Source organism: Anomaloglossus baeobatrachus, chromosome 1 (genome assembly GCF_048569485.1).
Source record: "Anomaloglossus baeobatrachus isolate aAnoBae1 chromosome 1, aAnoBae1.hap1, whole genome shotgun sequence".
In the NCBI taxonomy this organism is placed as follows: Eukaryota; Metazoa; Chordata; class Amphibia; order Anura; family Aromobatidae; genus Anomaloglossus; species Anomaloglossus baeobatrachus.
In genome coordinates, this window is record NC_134353.1 from 134832653 (window position 1) to 134854177 (window position 21525).

General features: G+C 39.3%; 1 protein-coding gene across 1 annotated transcript in view; it reads right to left on the reverse strand.

The window, feature by feature from the left end:
- Window positions 1–1578: 1578 nt before the first annotated feature.
- Window positions 1579–21525, reverse strand: part of DLC1 (DLC1 Rho GTPase activating protein) — a 709032-nt gene continuing 689085 nt past the window's right edge. The window contains 10 exon segments of the mRNA XM_075347073.1: window positions 1579–3270; window positions 5262–5435; window positions 5519–5736; window positions 7007–7225; window positions 7574–7688; window positions 8597–8810; window positions 9254–9452; window positions 9542–9701; window positions 15737–15913; window positions 18041–19467. Of these exon segments, the coding sequence (XP_075203188.1) occupies window positions 3150–3270; window positions 5262–5435; window positions 5519–5736; window positions 7007–7225; window positions 7574–7688; window positions 8597–8810; window positions 9254–9452; window positions 9542–9701; window positions 15737–15913; window positions 18041–19467 (3024 nt within the window). The 3' untranslated portion in view covers window positions 1579–3149.

The following is a 21525-nucleotide window of genomic DNA, read 5'->3' on the forward strand; positions in this document are numbered from 1 at the left end:
CTTAATTCTGGCCACTGCAATACCAGTTTTCATCTGAGCAGTGGTGGTGTTGGGTGTTAGACCCCCACTAATCTCACACTGATCTCTATGTCCCATATGCAATGGCTAGCCGCCCAGCATGTAGTTGGTAGGTTTATATCTTAAGAATATATTGTCACAGATTTTATGGCTCCTTAAGGCCACTTTACACACACAGATAAATCTTTGCAGATCTGTGTTGCAGTGAAATCATGGACATATTGTTCCATTTATACACAGCCTCAAACCTGGCACTGAGTTGTCCACAATTTTACTGCAACCACAGATCTGCCGCAGATTTATCTCTGTGTGTAAAGTGGCCTTTAGTCTCCAAACCATCAAAAAAAGAAAAATTACAGGAGTTCTCCCATAAAAAACATGTGATCACAGTACAAGTGTCCCAAAGTCTTCAATTAACACCATTACCATTGCTCCATTCACCGTCTATGTGAGGTTGTTCAGAAGGTGCAAATAAATGAATGAGGCAGGTGTCACACATGCACTCCATCTTCACATATGAACTCTACCTTCACGTATGCACTCTACCTTCACGTATGCACTCTACCTACACGTATGCACTTTACCTACACGTATGCACTCCATCTTCACAAACGCACACTACCTTCAGCAATGCACTCCACCTTCACGTATGCACTCCACCTTCACGTATGCACTCCAACCTTCACGAATGCACACTACCTTCACGAATGCACACTACTTCAGCAATTCACTCCACCTTCACGAATGCACACTACTTTCACGAATGCACTCCACCTTCACGAATGCACTCCACCTTCACGTATGCACTCCACCTTCACGAATGCACACTACCTTCACGTATGCACTCTACCTTCACGTATGCACTCTACCTCTTCATTTATGTTCTTGGAGAATGGTGAGTGTTCTAGTAGTCTCAGCAATGCACTCTACCTTCACGTATGCACTCCACCTTCACGTATGCACTCTACCTTCACGTATGGACTCTACCTCTTTCATTTACGTTCTTGGAGAATGGTGAGTATTCTAGTAGTCTCAGCAATGCACTCTACCGTTCACGTATGCACTCCACCTTCACGTATGCACTCTACCTTCACGTATGCACTCCACCTTCACGTATGCACTCCACCTTCACGTATGCACTCCACCTTCACGTATGCATTCCACCTTCACGTATGCACTCTACCTCTTCATTTATGTTCTTGGAGAATGGTGAGTGTTCTAGTAGTCTGTCCCATCAATCATACATTTATCAGCTATGCTGTGGATAGGCATTCCATGTTGTTCGCAGGATAACCCCTTTAAGTTATATCATGAAATCAACTATGGCTGAAGATTGTGTAGCTTTTTGCATAGTGTATCCAGCTTTCTCTTGCCCTTCCTTGGGTATCCTTCAGCAACACTGAACCTCATACATTGCATGTGAATATGTACCGCTACACATCATTTATTATGTATTCAGTACGTGATCCTCTCCTAGTTTCCTGTAGGCACTGGACTATTCCCAGAATTTACACATTTCACGAAAGAATGAGATAACAATGACAACAGACAAGACAGAGCTTCATTTGAGACATTTAATAGTGCACTTGGCTATATTTCGATAAGACATATGCATCAAGATATAAATCTATTTTCTAAGCTCTTTTGTTTTTATATTTATCACGTTTAGCATAGGAATTGCATCCAGATACTGAGAAGAAAAAAATATCTGAGGTATAAATACAAGTATACATTAAATAATTAAGTTTGCCATGCAGTTACTATCTGGAACAATACACATTACATTAAAATGGTATGTACAGCGACACAGTTTTACAGTCATGAAGATTACAATGAATATACAAGGTTTATATACTTAATGGGATACGTGGAAACACTGATAATGAAAACACTATTATTATAACTGTTACATTAACAGATTCTTCATTGCAAGCATTCATATAATACTGACATCGGTAACAAAAACAATCTTTCATCGCTTCCATTCAAAAAAACTCTGCATACAATAAATTTACCTTGAGGAACATCAAAGTTTCCTTCTCCTTACTATAACAGATCTATTTAAAGAGACATCCTATATCTTCTGGGCACCATAGGCTCATCTCATTGCATGGCAGTGACTTGACCCTTGACACCCGCTGCAATACCCACCTACCTAAGAAGTCTTTGCTGTATACGATTGTCATTAAAAAAGGTATCTCTACACTGGGCAGGAACTATGCTCTTAAATATACACAAGCGGTATCCAGTATGGAAACCATGGATCACCACAATAAAAGGATTTAAATAGTCATTTAAATTACTCCGTAGCCTCAAGAGGCTCCTTGTCTGACCATAAAACAATCTTAAAGGTTATTATAAAAGAATATATGCTATATCTCAAAGAGGTGTATAATATCCATCGGTCTATATATAGGATGTTTGTTTAGAAGAACGAGTGACAACAATTAAGAGGAAGGTTTTGATGGTTTTGCTGTAGGGTCTAGTTGATGTTCTCCAAAAGAGGTTACCTGTGTAACGACAGATCGGCAAATCTGGGATAGACGTGTTATATATAAAGAACAGGTTGGTAACATATTTGACCTGAGTTTAAGACCATTACATGCTCTCAGTGTACCAGACACTGGATGACGATGAAATTCACAAGGACAACACTCATTCACACATCTTCACTGTGCAAATATTTCTATCTGGAAAGTAAAAAGTATAGATACTTATACAGAATAAGAGAATGAGTACCAATTATTCCAGTGGATACACCAGTCCCCAAAACCAGGATGATGATTTACATGAACAACAGCATTTAGGAATGTGGCTTCTTTTTTTATAACTTTGCACAATATATTTTTCCAATAAAGTATTTTTGCTTCTCAGAAGCCAAATCAGTTGATATGTAATAAAACATAATGATGGTAGACCTTGAAAGTCTTTAGGATGAATAATTCCAGTCCAGGGCATTAAGCACCAAATGGGACAAAAAGCAGCTTCAAACCTTGTATATGACCAGTCCTGAACAAATAATGGTACAACATACACAAGGTCCATAAGGTGGGATCCCAGTCTTCTCTAAATCCCACTGATCATAAGGGTGAATGATTTACTCCATCTCTGGGTGACGGTTCCTAGGTTTGTCACCTTGACTTTCCATTATTGCTTTCAGTTTGTGAGTTGGTGAAAGAGTCTCGAATCCTTACAACTTCAGCTGCACACAATTGTCCAAACACTTTATTGTACCATTCTGGCATGTGGCCCCTAGAACACAAAGAAAAGTCAGAACTAATGTCCAAAAATACAAAGTAACACAGCCTTATTTCTCAATAACTACAGTGGAATCTTTTGAGAAGACCAAGCCCACATTCAGGCCATGTGGTCTACTATAGATTTTTAGTCCAATCATATATCATGGCCATTATTTTAGAAGACCCTTCCTTTAGGTTACGTTTGCACAATGAATATTTAGAGAGGTTTTGATTTGACATGTCCCTATTATGTAGATTAGGTTACTTATGTTTTTTCATTGTGATTTTGACCACATTTTTATCTCGTTAAGATGTTGAATTTGTGACTCACTAAAAAGCAATCGTAGGAACGCAGCCTTAGAAGACCAATTTCATTTTTATTTTGGGTGGTATACTGTCAAAAGGAGCCATCTAATATCTGTTCAAATCAGTTCCTATATGCCGTGCTATGTAGAGCTACGTGATATTATTCAAGAATTCCAATTACGAGTCTAGATTGATGTTTGTTTCAGATGATGTCAACTTCTTCAAGAGCCGAGAAAACTTATGATGAGGGCTAGTGGTGTGCCGATTCCTGACAGATATCGCTAACCTTTCTGACGTTCAGGGCAAGTCTGGTCTTGTCGAAAGAATGAACTAGATGGGTCATATGTACACAACACATTTAACTCTTCCTATGTTTAGAATTACTAAAGCTGGCCATGGGATTAACATTTAGGTCACTTTACTAATAGCATTTTGATTTTTTTGGAAAATCAGAAGTTTTGTCAGAAATAGGACAACATTAAAAATGTATCTCATGATAAATAAAATATTATGACCTTGCATTGCTCCAAGTGTTTCTTTCTTACACCAAACCCTTTACAGTAAGTGTGTAGCTAATCTATTAATGACCAAGACCAATTTTTGAAGCATGACCAATAACTGTTTCAAATCAATGTGACATATTTGCATTTGATGAAGCCTAGTTTTTTGTGCTGTAGACATAATTATTTTGAATGATTGTAAAACTGATTGTTCAAAAAATTGTCAAAGATTTGAAGAACATTCTTGCGAAAACAGCAAATAGCTGGTATTTTATGATTTGGGCTTACTTGCAATGCCACAAAGAATGGGGAAACGTGTGAAATATTTTTGTAACTTCCCGATTGCCTGTGGTCCCACCTCTGGGATCCTAATTGACCCCTACAATCAGGGCTCTGAAGAAACTATGTGAGTGAAGTGGTAATTCATCATGCGCACCTCTGTTGGAAGACCAACCAAGCGCAATGCTCGGCTATCTCCGGCAATCCCATGAAGAATGAATGGAGCGGCTGTGCACATAATGAACTACCACTCCATTCTACTGTTTTTTTCAGAGTCCTGGATTTTAAAGGGAACCTATCACCAATAAAAAGCTATTAACTTGCAGATATGGGGATAATTTTCAGGTTAATAGCCTTTGAATCCTACCCATTACCTGTACATGAAACCCTGCTGCTAGGAGGAAAAGAACTTTACTCCCTCCGGCACCATTCAAGTTTTAGTCATGGGGCGTCTCCGGCCTGGGTTCAGTCACTGCTCTGTGTATGGAGAGCGGTGGCTGTAACCATGCCTCTTGCCCTGACTGACAGTTGCTCAGCATTAGAGGAAGCTGTCAGTCACTGCAGGGGGTGTGTTTACAGACGCTGCTCTCCATACACAGAGCAGTGGCTGAACCTGTGCTGGTGACGTCCCCATGACTGAAACCTGAATGCTGCTAGGTGGAAATACAGATATTTCTCCTCCCGGTAGTGAGGTTCAATGTGCAGGTACCGGGCAGCATTAAAATGCTATTAACCTGCAGGTTAACCCAATATCTGTAAGTTAATAACATTTTTACAGGTGACAAGTTCCCTTTAAGATCAGTAGGTAGGTTCTTTGATAGGAAAAACATTCCAAATTTGAGAATACCACTTAAATACAAGATCCAGATGCATTTATATGGATTATCCACACTATACAAATATAAAGTACAGTTCTTACCTCATATCTGCTCTGCTCAGGTAGGTAAGCTTGGATTTTCCTGTGCCACAAGGCTCAATGAGGTATTTGGAGAGAAGCACATTGACTCTTACACCCAATAAAGGAGCTTGGTCATGTTCAATAGACGTAGCCTGAAGAGCACAGGCTCCTTTGGGCAAATTGGTTCTCCAGGATCTATGGAAATTTAAATAAAAATGTAAGGCACATGCAAAACCAAAACTAATGAGACTCATTATGGGCACTTAATTGGTATTCACCTCAAGACAACAAAGTCTCTGGCTGGATGTGGAGCCATGTTATTCTGGACATATTGATAAATATCAGTTTGTTCATCTAATGTCTCAATAATTTTGGAATCTAGGAGTTCCTCATCCCACATGGGTTGCTCTTTGAGTAGACGCTGAAGAACAATTTCTGGTTGAGCTGGGATCTCTATAGTACTTTTCCATAAGCGAAGTGGAGGGCCTTCAGGAATCTGTGCAAAAATGGAATAATGGTAAGAAAGCTTCTTGAATAAATGGATAGAATGTATTGTGAAGATACAAAGCAACAAACCTTCAAACAGAAAATTAAGGGCGTCAGCCTAAAAGCAACATTTCTCTATGTGATATATGTATGATGGCTATGGATCCAATGGGTAAAGAGAATACAGTAGGTCCAAAAGTCTCCAATGTAAATGAAGCATTGATGAGCAAGTGCGACCACTGTTCTATTGACTGTCTATAACTCATATAGGCAGTTAGTCAATGGATTGTTGAATTAATAAAAAAAAAAGAGGTAGAGAAAGCTCACTGTCAATTCCAGTAAACCCACAGGTGCACGGACTAGGATTGGCAGCCATATAAGCAGGGAAAAAGGAAAGTCTAGCACCAAAATCCTTAAAAAATCTTAGCTTCTTCTTTATTGAAACATCACATACACAAAATTAAAAACATGTGTATACCCATGATGTGGACCACATAGGCTCCCGCCTTAAGTGTTTCGGAGCATAAGGCGGGGGCCTATGTGGTCCACATTATTGGTATACACGTTTTTAATTTTGTGTATGTGATGTTTCAATAAAGAAGAAGCTACAATTTTTTAAGGATTTTGGTGCTGCACTTTCCTTTTTTTCCAGACAATGGATTGGTAGTCACACAACATTAGTAAAACCTCTCACAAAGGAATTTAGGTTGCACATTTTTGTGATCAGTGGGGGTCTCATCAGTTTGCCTCATAGCAATCATACATTTATCATGTATCCAGTGAATAGATGATAGATTTACCCCTTTAGGTACTGGGGAAATTATTTTAGATTTACTTATTATATATTTTAGATTTATTCTTCTTCTATCTATAATGAGGTCACATTTAAATATGTTATAGGAATTGAGAAATGATTTACATGAAATTTATAAAGCAGTAATTACATCAAGGAATTATCTTACTATCCTAAGTAACTTAAGAGCAAGGGATGGAATACAAAAAATAGCTAGCTGTTCAATAGTAAAGCATCATGGCAAATATTGCGATGTGGAAGGAAACTGAAGCATATGGAGGAGACCCATGCAAACATGGAGGAAAAAAATCAAACTCTTTGAAGATGTGGACCTTAGTGGAAGTTAAACCCAGGACTCCTGTGCTAGGTACTGAGCCACCATGATAAACATAATTAACTAGTGTAATTACAGTATACAAATTAATACTAGCCCTAGTCATGGGTTTTGATTTATTTTTCCATGAGCCTATAGTCTAAAGATACTCACTTTCTTGTAGGCGAGATCAGATGGCTCGGATGTGGAACAGCTGACCCAACCTTTAAACTTGTCTTTGGCCTCTTTCAGTAAACTGTCAATCCCTTCTTGGATGTACGACTGATATTCACACTGGCCCTCAGCATTTCCATTGACCAATTCCTCCAGGCACACTGGCCTCAAGTCTTGTTCCATATAAGAATTGCGACATTTATTCATTTCTTCAGGAATCTAGAATGGAAAACAATAAAATAAAGCCAAATCTATTCATTTGTTCTAACAATAACGTAACTGTGGATGGATTTACTGCATTTAGGAAAAGATTGGGCAGAAATGTTATAAATGGCTCACATATTTCTTTAGTTAGCATACAGACCCGAGTGCTACATTTGTATTATTGCACAAGAATGCGACCATTCTGCTAATCCAGACTTTAAACCATTATGTAACAGAGATGGAAAAAAAAGATTAACTATGTGAAAAAAGATCTCCCAAGAAGACCAGAAAGAAATCCGAAATGGCACAAGTCTGCAGTTATGTAATATGCCTTCCAGCTGGCTGCAACAAGACTTAACGTACCTGGAATAGTTTTTTGCATTCAGCAATCATATGTGCCAGGCCTTGGGTGGCAGCAAGGTTTTCATTCAAATCTTTCTGATCGGGTTTTCCCAAGCTTTGCTTCCTTTGCATCACTCTGGAAAAGAAGGTGGTAAGATTAGATCATTGAATTGATTATATGTAAAAATATTAAAGAGAATCGGTCACCAGAATTTTCCCCTATTCACTGCGGCCACCACCAGTGAGCCCTTATATACTGCATTCTAGAATACTGTATATAAGAGCCCAGGCCACTCTGTAGAATGTAAAATAGAATCTTTATTATACTCACCTGTGGGGCAGTCGGGTCCAATGATTGTCGCTGCTCTCGGTCCGGCCCTTCCTCTCTCCTGTACAGTCGCCATCCTCCTTCCCAGCTGCATGTGAATGATGCATCTTACATCCTCCTTCACGCTCCTGCGCATGTGCACTTTAATCTATCATGCTGAAGGCAGATCAAAGTATTGTAGTGCGCATGTGCGGGCAGTCTTTGACCTTTCCCCATACCTGCGCATTACAGTACATTGCTCTGACCTCAGCGGGGCAGAAAAAGTGTGCATGTGCAGGAGCTCAATGGAGGTCTTTCTGTGTATGATGTAAGACGCGTCATCCACACAGAGCTATGAAGGAGGACGGCGATGGAAGTTAGAGAGGAGGCACCGAACTGAGACCAGCGACGCCCATCGGACCAGACCGCCTTCCAGGAGAGTATACTAAAAGATCTTTTTTATATGATATCCAGCGGCGTGGGCTCTTATAAACAGTATTCTAGAATACTGTATATAAGGGCTCACTGGTGGTGGCCGAAGGTTATAAGAGAAAATCCTGGTGATAGGGTCCCTTTAAATGAACAATCTGCAAAGAATTTATACATCATACATGCTAAATGCACGGTCCAAGGTGGCAGTACATCTCAGAGGAATAAAAAAATATACTAAAGAAAGAACACAGTACTAGAGAAACACAGAAACAATACATTAAGCATTGGTGAATATGACCCTTTACCTTGGAGAGGAGTTCTCTCTCTTTAAGGTATTTAGATGGAATAATGAAGGTGCTAAACAGACAGCAAGGTTGGTTGGTGTCATTTGATTTTCATCCACTGCGGCAGCTATATCACTCAGAAAATATAAGAGGGTCTGGAGAACCTCGCGGTTTTCATCTGGCAGAAGCATAATGGCGGCTTTTATGGCCTGGAGACGCTGGTCCTTGGGAACATCTGAAAATATTGAAACAACCCAATTAATACATAGAATGACTACCTGGTCTATAATACAAATGTAATTATATAGATTAGTAGAAAAATGTATATGTGCTGCACGAAGGTCATTTCAGACCTCGACTATGTCTATTGACCAAGTTCTACTGATTTGTGTGATTTCTGTAGGACCACATTTTAAGCTTTGTAGTTGATATCTCCACTGCTTTTATGTTACTTAAAAATATATAAAAAAAGAGAGCCCATATCCCTAATACTGTACGGGCTGGGCTAACAGTGCAATACGTCAAGAGAAGGAGAAGATATATTTATTGGGTACCCTCCTCTTTATACAAAGTGAGATAGCACTCTTCTCTATACTCTAATGTTTTCCCACTGTGCTTAAATTTATCAATGGATATCAATAAATAACATAAAGGAGGTCTAATAGTCATCCCACTTACACTGGTAGATCTGAAGGAAGGTTTCCGAAAGCTTGTTAGTAAGAAGGGGCTCCGGCAAGTCACGGAAATACTGCTTTAACATATCAGCCACATCATAAGCAGATTGTCCTTCATACATGAGAGGATCAGAACTGTTCTCGCTTATCTCCCGTAATGCCAAGATCCTGGACTTGACTCCTGATTTTCTGAACAATCCCACCTTTAAAAAGGAGTAAACCGTTTAATTACATCGCTGTACAAAATGCAGAAAAGTATATAATCCTCTAATACATCCCAACCATAACAAACCTGATCCAGGCACTGACTGCGGAGATATCGCATAGCTTGCTGTATGTTCTGTGGTAGAGGCTGACCAGATCTTTGGATATTTACAGTTAGAGGAACGCCAAACACATTCTTGTCTCTGTAATCTGGAACTTTAACACGTTTCATAAACTTTGGTACAGCCCTAAAATAGAAACGAGAAATAGGAAACATTCTAAAATATGAAGACCTTGATACGGTTATGTTTCAGTATCGAACGATTACCTAAATGCTGCAAGACACGGCCATGAATAGGAGCAATGCATGATATGTCCTGAAGAAGAAGCCGATGGGCTTTGAAACGCGTAGACAATAAAATCAATATTCATCTCTATCAAGACTCCTTCATCATCGGCAGCACAGGAAAAGGTAACTCTTTCTGTTTTGAGCTACATTTGCATTCCACGTGGGTCTGCTTCAGTCGTTTTATGCCTGCACAGTTGGTTGTGACTTTTACAACCCTATAAAGGTGAGCCTCTCCTAGACATATCGCTATATTATTAATTGGATAAGACCCTTTGTGCACTTTCTCTCTCCAGCATTAGTTGATAATCAAGAGATCTTGGAATAATAACACAGGCATGCAAAATTTGGGTTTATGAAAATGTTTTCAAATCCAAAGACTGATTCTTAGCTTTTCTTATGCTATTTTAACCATCTCTTATGGATTTTGCACAAGACATAAAGTTATGTGCAAATGAACAAGAAAAAGCTTTATTGTGGCCAAAAATGTACCCAATATCATATATATATATATACATATATAAATTTATTGAACATTCTGCAACTTCACTGAAAATTTATTCTTGTGCCTTTTCTCTTCACAACTCCTCTTGATACCTTTTCTGTTATAGAAGGCCTGCGGATCTTCTCTGTGAAACATCCAACAGTTGCTCCCCATCATGGTGGTTCATGTGCCATCTACCTTGGTATCGGTGTTCTTCTTGATATCCTGATGAAATCTTTCTCCTTGCTCTTCCCTAACAGCACTAAGGTTATCAGTAAAGTAGTCCAAATGTAAAAAATTTAACCTCAAATTCATCAGGCAACCCAAGACTTTGAAACGTTTCAGCATGTTCTCCATGATGAACTTAAATTTTGGATATTTGCCGTCACCTAGAAATTTCTTCACGATTTCTTTAATATAATCCCAAGCTCTTTCTCATCAGATTTCAATTTTGTTTTGAACATGTCATCCTTCATGAGTTTCCGAATATCCAGACCCACAAAAATGCCTTCTTTCAGTTTTGTTCAGACAGTTCCAAGCTTAATGTGAACTGATGGTAGGAGCACTTTAGTGGGATCTAATAAACTTTCCTCAAATATGTTCTTGAGTCTAGGTTGCAAAGATATTCTCGTTGGCCAACCTTTTTTGGCTCCAGTAATGAGTCCTATCCTGGCTGTCCCATTCACACAAAAAGAATGGGTACTTTGTGTATCCTTCTTGCCGTCCAGGGAGCAAAGAGAGAGCTTTCAGATAACCACATATTGATCATTCATAATCCTCATAGTTAAGATTCTTGAGAATAAAGTCTAAATTCTCATAGCTTTCCTTCAAGTGCACAGAATGTCCTACAGGCACTGAAGCATACTTGCTGCCATTGTGCAATAGCACAGCTTCTAGGCTTTTTTATGGATGAATAAATAGTCTCCACTCGATCATATTGTACTCAATCTTACATTTTTCCATCAGGCCAGGAATATAACTGCAATATACTGGAGCACCGTCTTGAGAAAAGTATGAAAGGAATTTTGTTTCTCTGCTTCTGTACCATGAAAAACAGGTACCAGGAGCTAGCAGGTCTTTTCCCTTTAGTCTAGAGCCTAAAGTTTTGCAGAACTTTTAGAAAGGTTCAAGTCCTTGCCTAAATCATTTAATCAGAGCTCTGAAAAAAGCTGTAGATCGTTGAGACTAACGCAAGTCTTCATCAGAATCATGCTACTCATGTTCTGAATCGGGAACATTTTCAAGTTTCTCAAGAGGTGAAGGGACATTCTTGGACCTTGAGGCACAGGACGAACCACTGATGGGAGGTCTGGGTATATAACTTCCTTCTTATTTTTAAGGTTGAATCCCTCCATGTTACACATATAAAAGTAGCCGTCATCACTATGATTTTGCAATTCTCTCCAAATCAAATGACAATAAAATCATCCAGCGAAGGGGTGAAAGAAAGGTGCAAGAAAAAGCCTATGGAGTCAGTGTTTGTGAAAAAATTATATGTGATAGAATTTTTTCAATATTTATATTGAGTTCAGTGATCAAAATTTTATAGAAATCACCTCTTAAGTTCCATATTTGGATGTGTTTTGTTTTTTGTTTGTTTTTTTTTTCATGTTCCTGGGCTGTGATAATATTCTAAATGTGTTTCTGCTATGTAGTGTTAAGGCCATGGTGTACAGTGACATGGTCTAATCATACCCCAGCTCCTAGGCAAGCGAAAATGGGAAACTGAGTATACAATACAGCAGGGGATTATAGATGATTTTTCTTGTGAGGTAAAACATTTACCTGTTTTTTTTTAAATATTTTACCTCAAAAACAGATTTATTTGCGATCCTATTCTGTAATGTCTGTATACTTTTCTACTTCCTCCCCGACTCAGGAGCTGTGGTATGATCAGACCATGTCCCTTTACAGTCAGAGTACAGTCAGACACAGCCATTACACAGTACATAGCAGGGACACATATATTAGATTATCTCAGTACAGGGACATTTTTTTAAAGGAAACCTGTCAGAGGCAATATGCACAGAACCATGAGCAGTTCTGGGTGCATATTGCCAGTCACTGCCTAACCGTCCCTGTATACACTAGCATAGATAAAGAGATCTTTAGAAAAAGTATTAGTAAAAATTGTTTAAAATATGCTAATGAGGCCAGGGACTAGTCGCAAGTGCGTGAGTTCCGTTGCCTAACCGGCCTACATAGCATGTTAGCACGCCCCTGTGGGAGTACTAACATGCTAGTGAATGTGCAGCTTCGCCGCATATACCTCACTCTACATGGCGGCCTGTGGAGGATGGATGCGCACTGTGCATGGTCCGGAGTCCCCTGGACTTCTGATCATGTGCAATAAATTGATGCCGGGTGGAAGCTTCCCGACTTCAGTGAGGTATAGTGCGCATGACTGGAAGTCCTGGGCACTCCGGATCATGTGCAGTGCACATCCATCCTCCGCTGGCCGCTATGAAGACTGAGGTATGTGCGGCGTCACTGCGCATTCATTAGCATGTTAGTACGCCCACAGGTGCATGCTAAATGCCCTTGCAACTAGTCCCTGACCTCATTAGCATATAATGAAGGATCTTTAAAAATAATGAAAGACATGAAAGACACAGGCCTAATTTCATCTTCATGGATGACAATACTCCATCTCCTCAAGGTCGCATCATTAGGGAATGACTGCTGGAGACTGGGGGACTTCAAATGGAGTGACCTGCACTTTCTCCAGACCTTAATCCGATAGAAAACCTATGCGATCAACTGAATTCATGGGTAGAGGCTAATAAATTTGTACCTCAGAACCTTAACAACCTGAGGGCTGACCTTCTAGAAAAGAGGGATGCCGCCTGAGCAGACAATAACTGCACTTGTGAACAGCAGGAGACGTCGTTGTCAAGTTGCAATTAATGATCAAGGCCACATGACAAGTTATTGTGACACTGACATTTTTTAGGAAGGTATACCCACCACTGTTGTTGGCTTTTGTTTCAATAAATAGTTTGAGATGAGGAAACCACCATTGCTGCTTCTACTTAATTGTCCTACTTTTCATGATAAAATATCACTGTAGTGTGAACTTATGTTTTCCATAAATTTTACCAAATATAACTTTGTGAGTAGTGTATATACTGTATACAGTTCTAGCAGAAATTAAGAAACCACTGCAAAATTGTCACTTTTTCTGATTTTTATCGTAATAATTATATTTTTGAGTAAAATGTAAATTGTTTTTGTTATTCTATAAACTACTGACAACTTGTCTCCGAATTTCCAAGCAATACATTTTGTATTTATTTTCTGAAAATGAGAAATGGTCAAAATAATAAAAAAATGAATTGCTTTCAGACCTCAAAAAATGCAAAGAAAACAAGTTCATAATCATTTAGAAACAATACTAATGTTTTCACTCAGGAAGAGTTCAGAAAATCAATATTTTGTGGTGGAATAACCATGATTTTTTAATCACAGCTTTCATGCGTCTTGGCATGCTTTTCTCCAGTCGTTCACACTGCTTTTGGGTGACCTTATGCCACTCCTGGTGCAAAAACTTAAGCAGTTCTTCCTTGTTTGATGGCTTGTGACTATCCATCTTCCTCTTGATTAGATTCCAGAGGTTTTTAATGGGGTTCAGGTCTAGATATTGGACAGGCCATGACAAGGTTTTGATGTCGTGGTCCTTCATCCAAACATTGATTGACCTAGCTGTGTGGCATGGTGCACTGTCTTTGCTGGAAAAAACAGTCCTCAGAGTTTGGTCACCCAAAAGCAGTGTGAAAGACTGGTGGCAAACATGTCAAGACAGATGAAAGCTGTGATTAAAAATCATGGTTATTCCACAAAATATTACTTTCTGAACCCTTCCTGAGTTAAAACATTATTAGTAATGTTGTTTCTAAATGATTATGAACTTGTTTTCTTTGCATTATTTGAGGTCTGAAAGCAATGCATTTTTTTGTTATTTTGACCATTTCTCATTTTGAGAAAATAAATACAATATTTATTGCTTGGAAATTCGGAGTCATGTTGTCAGTAGTTTATAGAATAAAAGAACAATTTACTTTTTACTCAAAAATATACCTATAAAAGAGAAAAATGAAAAAAACTGACAATTTTGCAGTGGTCTGTTATTTTTTGCCAGAGCTGTATATACACATACACACACATCTCCTTTCTCATTTATCCAGTATATATCCATCTAATTTCTCAATAAATCCAGTACTAGGCCCATAAGCCGAGAGTTTAAGCTTCCAGTAACAAAGCACCCTCCTCAAATATGTTGTCAAAGTGAGGGGCAGCACTCCAAAAAACAACATAGTACAAAATGCTGGCCCATGTACAATCACTTTGATTTATCTATCTAATATTTATATCTAGATAATTATCTAACATATCTGGAGAACTCTGGTTCTTATAATGCATTTCTTTAGAGATACATAAAATGTTTCCAGGCAAAAAAAAAGCCTAGTCAGAAGATACAATTCTGTGAACAATGCTACATATTAGAATAACGGAGACAGAAGCCAAGACATAAGTCAATAAAGCCTGTGGTGAAAGCCCCCTAATAATGTCACTTCTTCACTCTCCTCTTCATCAAGAGAAAATAGCCTCGTTAACAAAGAGAGTTTTGTACATCAACTTTTGCCATTAACAAAAGACTCCAAGTCGGGTCTGCCACCCAGCAGCAGGCATAGCAGCGGGGATCTGGTGTAAAGCATTAGGGGCTGTCAGCCAGGAACATCAGCTCTACAAATGAGTGCTTTGTAAAAGAAAGGCAATTGAAAGCTACATGGTCCGTTCTAAAAGAGTTTAACAGAAGAGTCACGTAAAACAATGCTCTATGATTCCCTTTTATGCTCCACACAATAAAAAATCCATCTAACCCTTGAGGAGTCGGCCCACTCCCCGACCTCTCCTTACAGACAAATTCCTCCGCACACAATGAACACTGGCCATATTCTGTTACTTATGTTGCCGTGTTGGCTAATAGGAAAATTAACGAAATGAATAATCTCTTCTTTGTGCCCAACACATACACTGAAAACATTACGAGCCATAATGAGCTATGTGTACTAACTATTCTGTCTATCGCATTTCGAGGAATTTAGATAATAGCATTTCTGAATGGGAAACACTTTGACGCTGTGGGTCACACATTTTTGTGGTGAGGAGTAGGAAGGGACAATGTTACATATTTTATCTATGCCACAAGCCATTCTACAGATATGTGACACTGTAAAGAATCTCTGTCTATTATGTGCGTGCAAGTCATAGCAAGGCCACCATGACGCCTATATATATGATACCAAGATCAAAAAAGGAATTGCCCGAAGGTGCAGAATCAAGACGTTCATGAAAGAGAAACCACAATGGATGACAGACACATTAGTTGGACCATTTGTTTCCAAGCCCAACCCAATGTTTGCATGGTTACATCATGGAGGTTGGATACTCACCAGCTGAATCCATGCTTGTTGGATGGGGTGTACTTCTCCAGGAGAGCAGTCAGCTTCAAAAGGGAAAATTTCTGCAGCAAGTTTATCTGAGTCACCGACTGGCAGTTGATTTGCAATGAAGCAGACCTTAAGCTGGGGCGATGAGAGCTCTGAAAGCTGTGCCATCTGAACCGGTGCCTGCATCATACAAAGCCATGATTAGGAGATGAGTTATACTTTACGGTATGTATAAGTTCGGACTGAGTAACAAGCTCTGACATAATCCATGAATCAGATATTTTGGAGGACTGATTAGTAATTTCCACTACAATAACTGAAGAATGAAGCCCCTGTCTATACACATAATGAGAATATAATTCCCCCCATAAAATGACACCAAATGAGTTTTTATGTGAGTGAATAAACATCATTCAGTTTGCTATTTTTCATGCTGATATCTCATTAACAGGACGATAAGAAATCTCCATTTAAAGAAATATTTTGAAGTATACAAATAAAATTTAAAGGGAACCTGTCACCAGGTTTTTCCTCTATAAGCTGTGGCCACTACCAGTGAGTCCTTATATACAGCATTCTAGAATACCATATGTAAGAGCCCAGGCCGCTCTGTAGAACATAAAAAACACCTTTATAATAGTCACCTAGGGGGTGGTTCGGTCTGATAGGTGTCGCTGCTCTCAGACCAGCGCCTCCTCCATCTTGTGCGATCGCCATCCTCCTGCCCAGCCCCGTGTGGATGAAGAGTCCTGCGTCATTCACATAGAGACCTCCACTGTGGTCCTGCGTACATCCGGGTGGTCTTTGACTTTTCCCTGCATCTGCGCATTACAGTACTTTGCTCTGTCCTCAGCAGGGGGGCAGATCAAAATGCACATGCGCAAGAGCACAATGGAGGCCTCTATGTGGATGACACAGGACGTGTCATGCACACTTTGCTGGGCAGGAAGATGGCAACTGTACAGGATGGAGGAGGCGCTGGACCGAGAGCAGTGACACCCATCGAACCGGACCGCCGACTAGGTGAATATAATAAAGGTGATTCTTACATTCTACAGAGCAGCCTGGGCTCTTACATACAGTATTCTAGAATGCTGTATATAAGGGCTTACTGGTGGTGGCCGCAAGTCATAAGGGAAAAACCTGGTGACAGGTTCCCTTCAATGTAAAAAATATGTATATGTTAGATGGGCAGAGTAAACTGCATTAGGTACGGTAGACTTAATAACTAAGACTGTAATCACATGATAAAATGAAAATTGACAATGTGGTAAAATAGCGTGAGGACAGCAGGTATCTAACAGCCAGTTATACACCAGCTGAGGATTTGCTCTATTTACCGCTCTTGGGTTGCGGATGGTAGGAAACAAAATTTAGGCTTCCAGTTAAAAATGCCCTCTACATGAATCAAAATATGACCAATTTCTTTTCTACTGTCCTTGTTAAAGGATATTTCAGCTGTTGTTTTTTTCACATATTTACAGGACATTGATAATTGCTAGATAGTTGGGACATGGCCGCTAGAACAGAGGCTCTTAGCTCCCTTTACCACGCCTCCAGGACTATTTTCTTAAAGGGTAGTGGTAAAAATCGACATGTAACTTGCATGCAGTTGCTGCATATAACTATGTGATGTACTAATAGAGTTGAGTGAGTGTATGGTTAGGATATGTTATGAGTGTTGGAATATTCCTCTAAGTATTTATCACAATTGTCCTCTAATTACAAATCAGCCTAGTTAGTAAATAACAAATGGCAATTTTAAAGTTTACAATATTTGACATTACTCGTTACTAGTGATGAGCGAACGTACTAGCCACTGCTCATTACTTGATCGAGCCTTGAGAATGCAAATTTGAAAATGCTTTAGTTTCCCATTACTTACATTATGCTTGGTTGAGTAATGAGCAGTGGCGAGCATGTAACACCCATTACTACTCACTACAGAAAATAATCTTTTGTCTATGGGACCGCAAGACAAATGTCAGCCAAACTGCCGGCAACTATTGGCAAGTTGGATTTCCAACAACAGATCCTTTTGTACTCTGGGAAATAAGCCACTGGCAGTAGTCTAACAGCAGGTCTCTCACTGAGAGCAGAGAAGCTCCGGGCTGATGGGGGACTTGGGAGAAATAGTTGTACTGTTCAATCAACAGCTACCTATTGTGTATGGGGGGGTCTTTAGGCTTCTGTCAACATTGATTAGACAATGGAAATTCCTCCAAATATTTAAAGTAGTTGTTAAATACATCAAAGCAACAATTACAACCAATCATATACTGGCGAATAAATAACACGAAAACACACCTATTGGATCTTGTCAAAGATGTGCCTACTCCAGAGTCTCTCCTTCCTTGGATCACCGTTGTCTCTTCACAATCATTCAATGAGTTGCCTGTGCTGTCCAAATCACTAAGAGCACTGCAGTCATTATCAATATCTAAATGGATCTGTTTGGGAGAGGAAGGACAGGGAGATACAGAGTCTAATGCTGAATCGGAATCCCCCTCATCATAAAATTTGTCTGTCCATTGATTTACAAATCTCTGCATTCCCTTCACATGATACAATATGTCATCCAGTTCTGGGAAAATGTCCTCATGTTCCAAATCGGCCAGATCACCATTACTTGAGTAGAGGAATGTGCCAGGCACATTGTCATAGATACTCAACCGGCTTCTGTTTCCTTCTGAACAGCATGAAGTGCGTCTCCTCCTACCAAAAGAACTTTTGCAGCTGTTGACGCTGCTGACACTGTTTTCCCTTGTGAAACTGAGGTGGTCATGTCCATGAAAACTTCCATTCCTCCAGCTCATAGAAGAGCTACTGTCCATCGGGGACAAGTTTCCATTTGAAAGTGCTTTTGGAAATGTTCCAGGCTTGTGGTCCTCGGGGATAAAAAACACAGCATCATCGCCAAAATTCCTCTGGTTCTTATAGTTTTGTTCGAGAACATCACTAAAAGTTGACTGGTTAAAAGGGTCAAAGCCCTCTAAGTACATTCCAACCCTCTTGTGGCAAGCACTTAAGCTACGCGTTCTTGTAACTGGACTTGGTGTGCTGACTGCGCTGCTTGTTTCTGATTGACTACTACTACTGCTGGTCTGTGTGGAGTTTGATATGCTCCTCCTGCGCACTTTAGGGGCATTAATATGGTTTCCATTCAGAGAAGTTATTTCCACACAGTTCAGTTGCTTTAGCTTATCCTCATCTACCCCCTCTTGTAGGATAGGTTCACTGATTGTCAGGCCTGCTTTTGACTGCGACTTCTTTTTGCTGTGGGAAGTTTTGATCTTTAGACTTTCCATTCTTTTCAGGAGGCTCTTCGTTCTAGATCTTGAGTTTTTTTCATTCACCTTGATGTTGAAGTTAAAATGGGAAAGCTCCTTGGGAGATGGAAGGCTACCAAAAGAATCATCATTTGCAAAAACGTTTCCAGACGAACACACACTGTTGACTGAGTTTGTTCGGGTAGTTCCTGCCTCACTGGGAATGTGTGCTCTTTGACTGTCACTGCTGGTGCTGTGGATGGATGAAACTTCTTGATGTTCACTCAGATCGGTAAGAATGCTGTCCTGGCTTATAGCATTTCCTAGTAGATGACTGTCACCCAGTGCGGTTTTATGTCCCTGAAACACATCAAATTCTTCCAATCTAGACCATCTTTTACTGTCCCGCTGGAATGTCCATTTACCACTGATTGCACAAGGTTCATCTTCATCTGAATCTTCACTCTAGAAATGTGAAAGGGATGATTCTCATTAGACTAATATATTGAAATGCTTAATAAACCATGTTAATATGTTGAAATAAGATATTATAAAGCATATTATTTATATCATGTAAAAATAAAAATCTAAAGGCAGTAAATATACTAAAACACAAAAACCCTCATAAGTATCAGCTAATTCATCCGGTGGTCACCATCGGTCTTTTACTGCTGACTATGCTCACATGAACACTACAACCAATCCTGTTTTCAGTGGTGATGGTAGTATGGTTGGCAGAAGACCACTGATGGCTGCAGTGATTGGCTGCAATGGTCACATCTCATCATTACAGGTCAGTACAAAGACTGACTGGGACAAATTAAGCAGCGGGGAGCTTAAAGGTCACTAGGAGGGTACTTTTTATTTAGGACATTTTCTCTCAATAAAAACATTCCTTTTATATTTACCTCTTTAAATTTTGCAAAAAAAACTATTATGAAATGCATGATCAGTACGAGATAGTTTAAGATTAGACACTATTAAAAAGGCATATAGCATATTGTTATTTCTTTTTAGCTTCTATACCTAACTATACCATAAGGCACAAAGTAATCATCTCCATGAGCCTAGAGGTTAAGTAGGCTCTATCTATATAGGCTGTGTGGCTACTAGACACAAATACAGATATCAGGAAAGATATAGAAATTACGATAGATAGATAGATAGATAGATAGATAGATAGATAGATAGATAGATAGATAGATAGATAGATAGATGACTTGATTATCTTATGTGAAGCGTATGATGAAAAATACTGGTCTTAAAGCATAAAGTTGGCTGAGATATGTGTGCAACACACATGCCCCATCCCCCAAATTTACTATAATGAAATGCTAGAGGCAAAAGCTATGGTAAGCATGGTAGAACATCTGTATCCTAAACATATAAGAAAAGCAGCAATTAGCCATTGCATAAAGTAGACTGCTTCTTAAATATATAAGACAAGTACTAACATAAAACCCCAGTTCATTCCTCTTCTGGGAATATTTTGTAGCAACCACTGGTTTAGTCAGCCTGACCTGGCATCTAAAACACTGCAAATCAGAAAGAACTTGTCAGAAGTTTCCAAACTGTTTTGGCCTGCCTTCACTGGAATCCAGAAATCCAATTGTGCCAAGAATTGACGTTATCCAAAAGAATAGAGCTAAATAAAGTAAAAATCCCCCAAATTAAACTTAATCCCTGAAATTTCACAATCAGAGGGTTGGTTTGGTAGGTGATTCTCATATGGTAGCTGGTGGGAAACAAACAATTTTTGTCCCGATACCCATTTGATCAATGGTTTGGCCAGCAGAGTGACCCATAATCCGTAGCTCTAGGCATGGCCGAACGCTCCTATGTCCTTTATGAAAGCTGCGGCCAGACTCCTTGGTTATTTTCTTATCTCAGGGAAAACAAAGGGATTGGCAGTCCGAAATTGGACATACCTGATCCTTCTCTTCCCCGTCATTATAGGTCAGGAAGCCCACATGCCCAGACTGTCAGCCAATCCCATCAATATCAGCCAAGATTAGTCTGATACTAAATTACAAGCACTGTATAGGTATTGTTCTCTTGCGAATACATGACCTATTTGAATATTATTTCCAGACAATCTAACAAACAAGTCCCATATAGCACCTTTCTATACCTCGGAGTAGTTGGATAATAGACTTAACTGATGTCACATGTGAATTATCAGACTGGGATAGACCTTTAAAGTTTGTTAGGAAGGAACCGGACAGCCTTGGATAAGTAGTGGACTTGGATGCTCATCTTGAAACCAAATAAAATTATTTATAACAAAATGACTCTCTAAATGTCATAATTTCTTCTATTGGTTGTTCATAGAATAATGCCAGGTCACTTGCTCAGCCTTTGTTAACGTCCTTTTAGAATACCATCCCCCTCAGCCTTTATTATAAGCCACAGTGGCCACATAGAGTATCTACATAGTACATACAATTGCAAAGCAATTTAAAATGCGGCAAGTCATTTAGTTAGCATTTCAATCTAGACTGGATTACTACTGGCAAAAGGCAC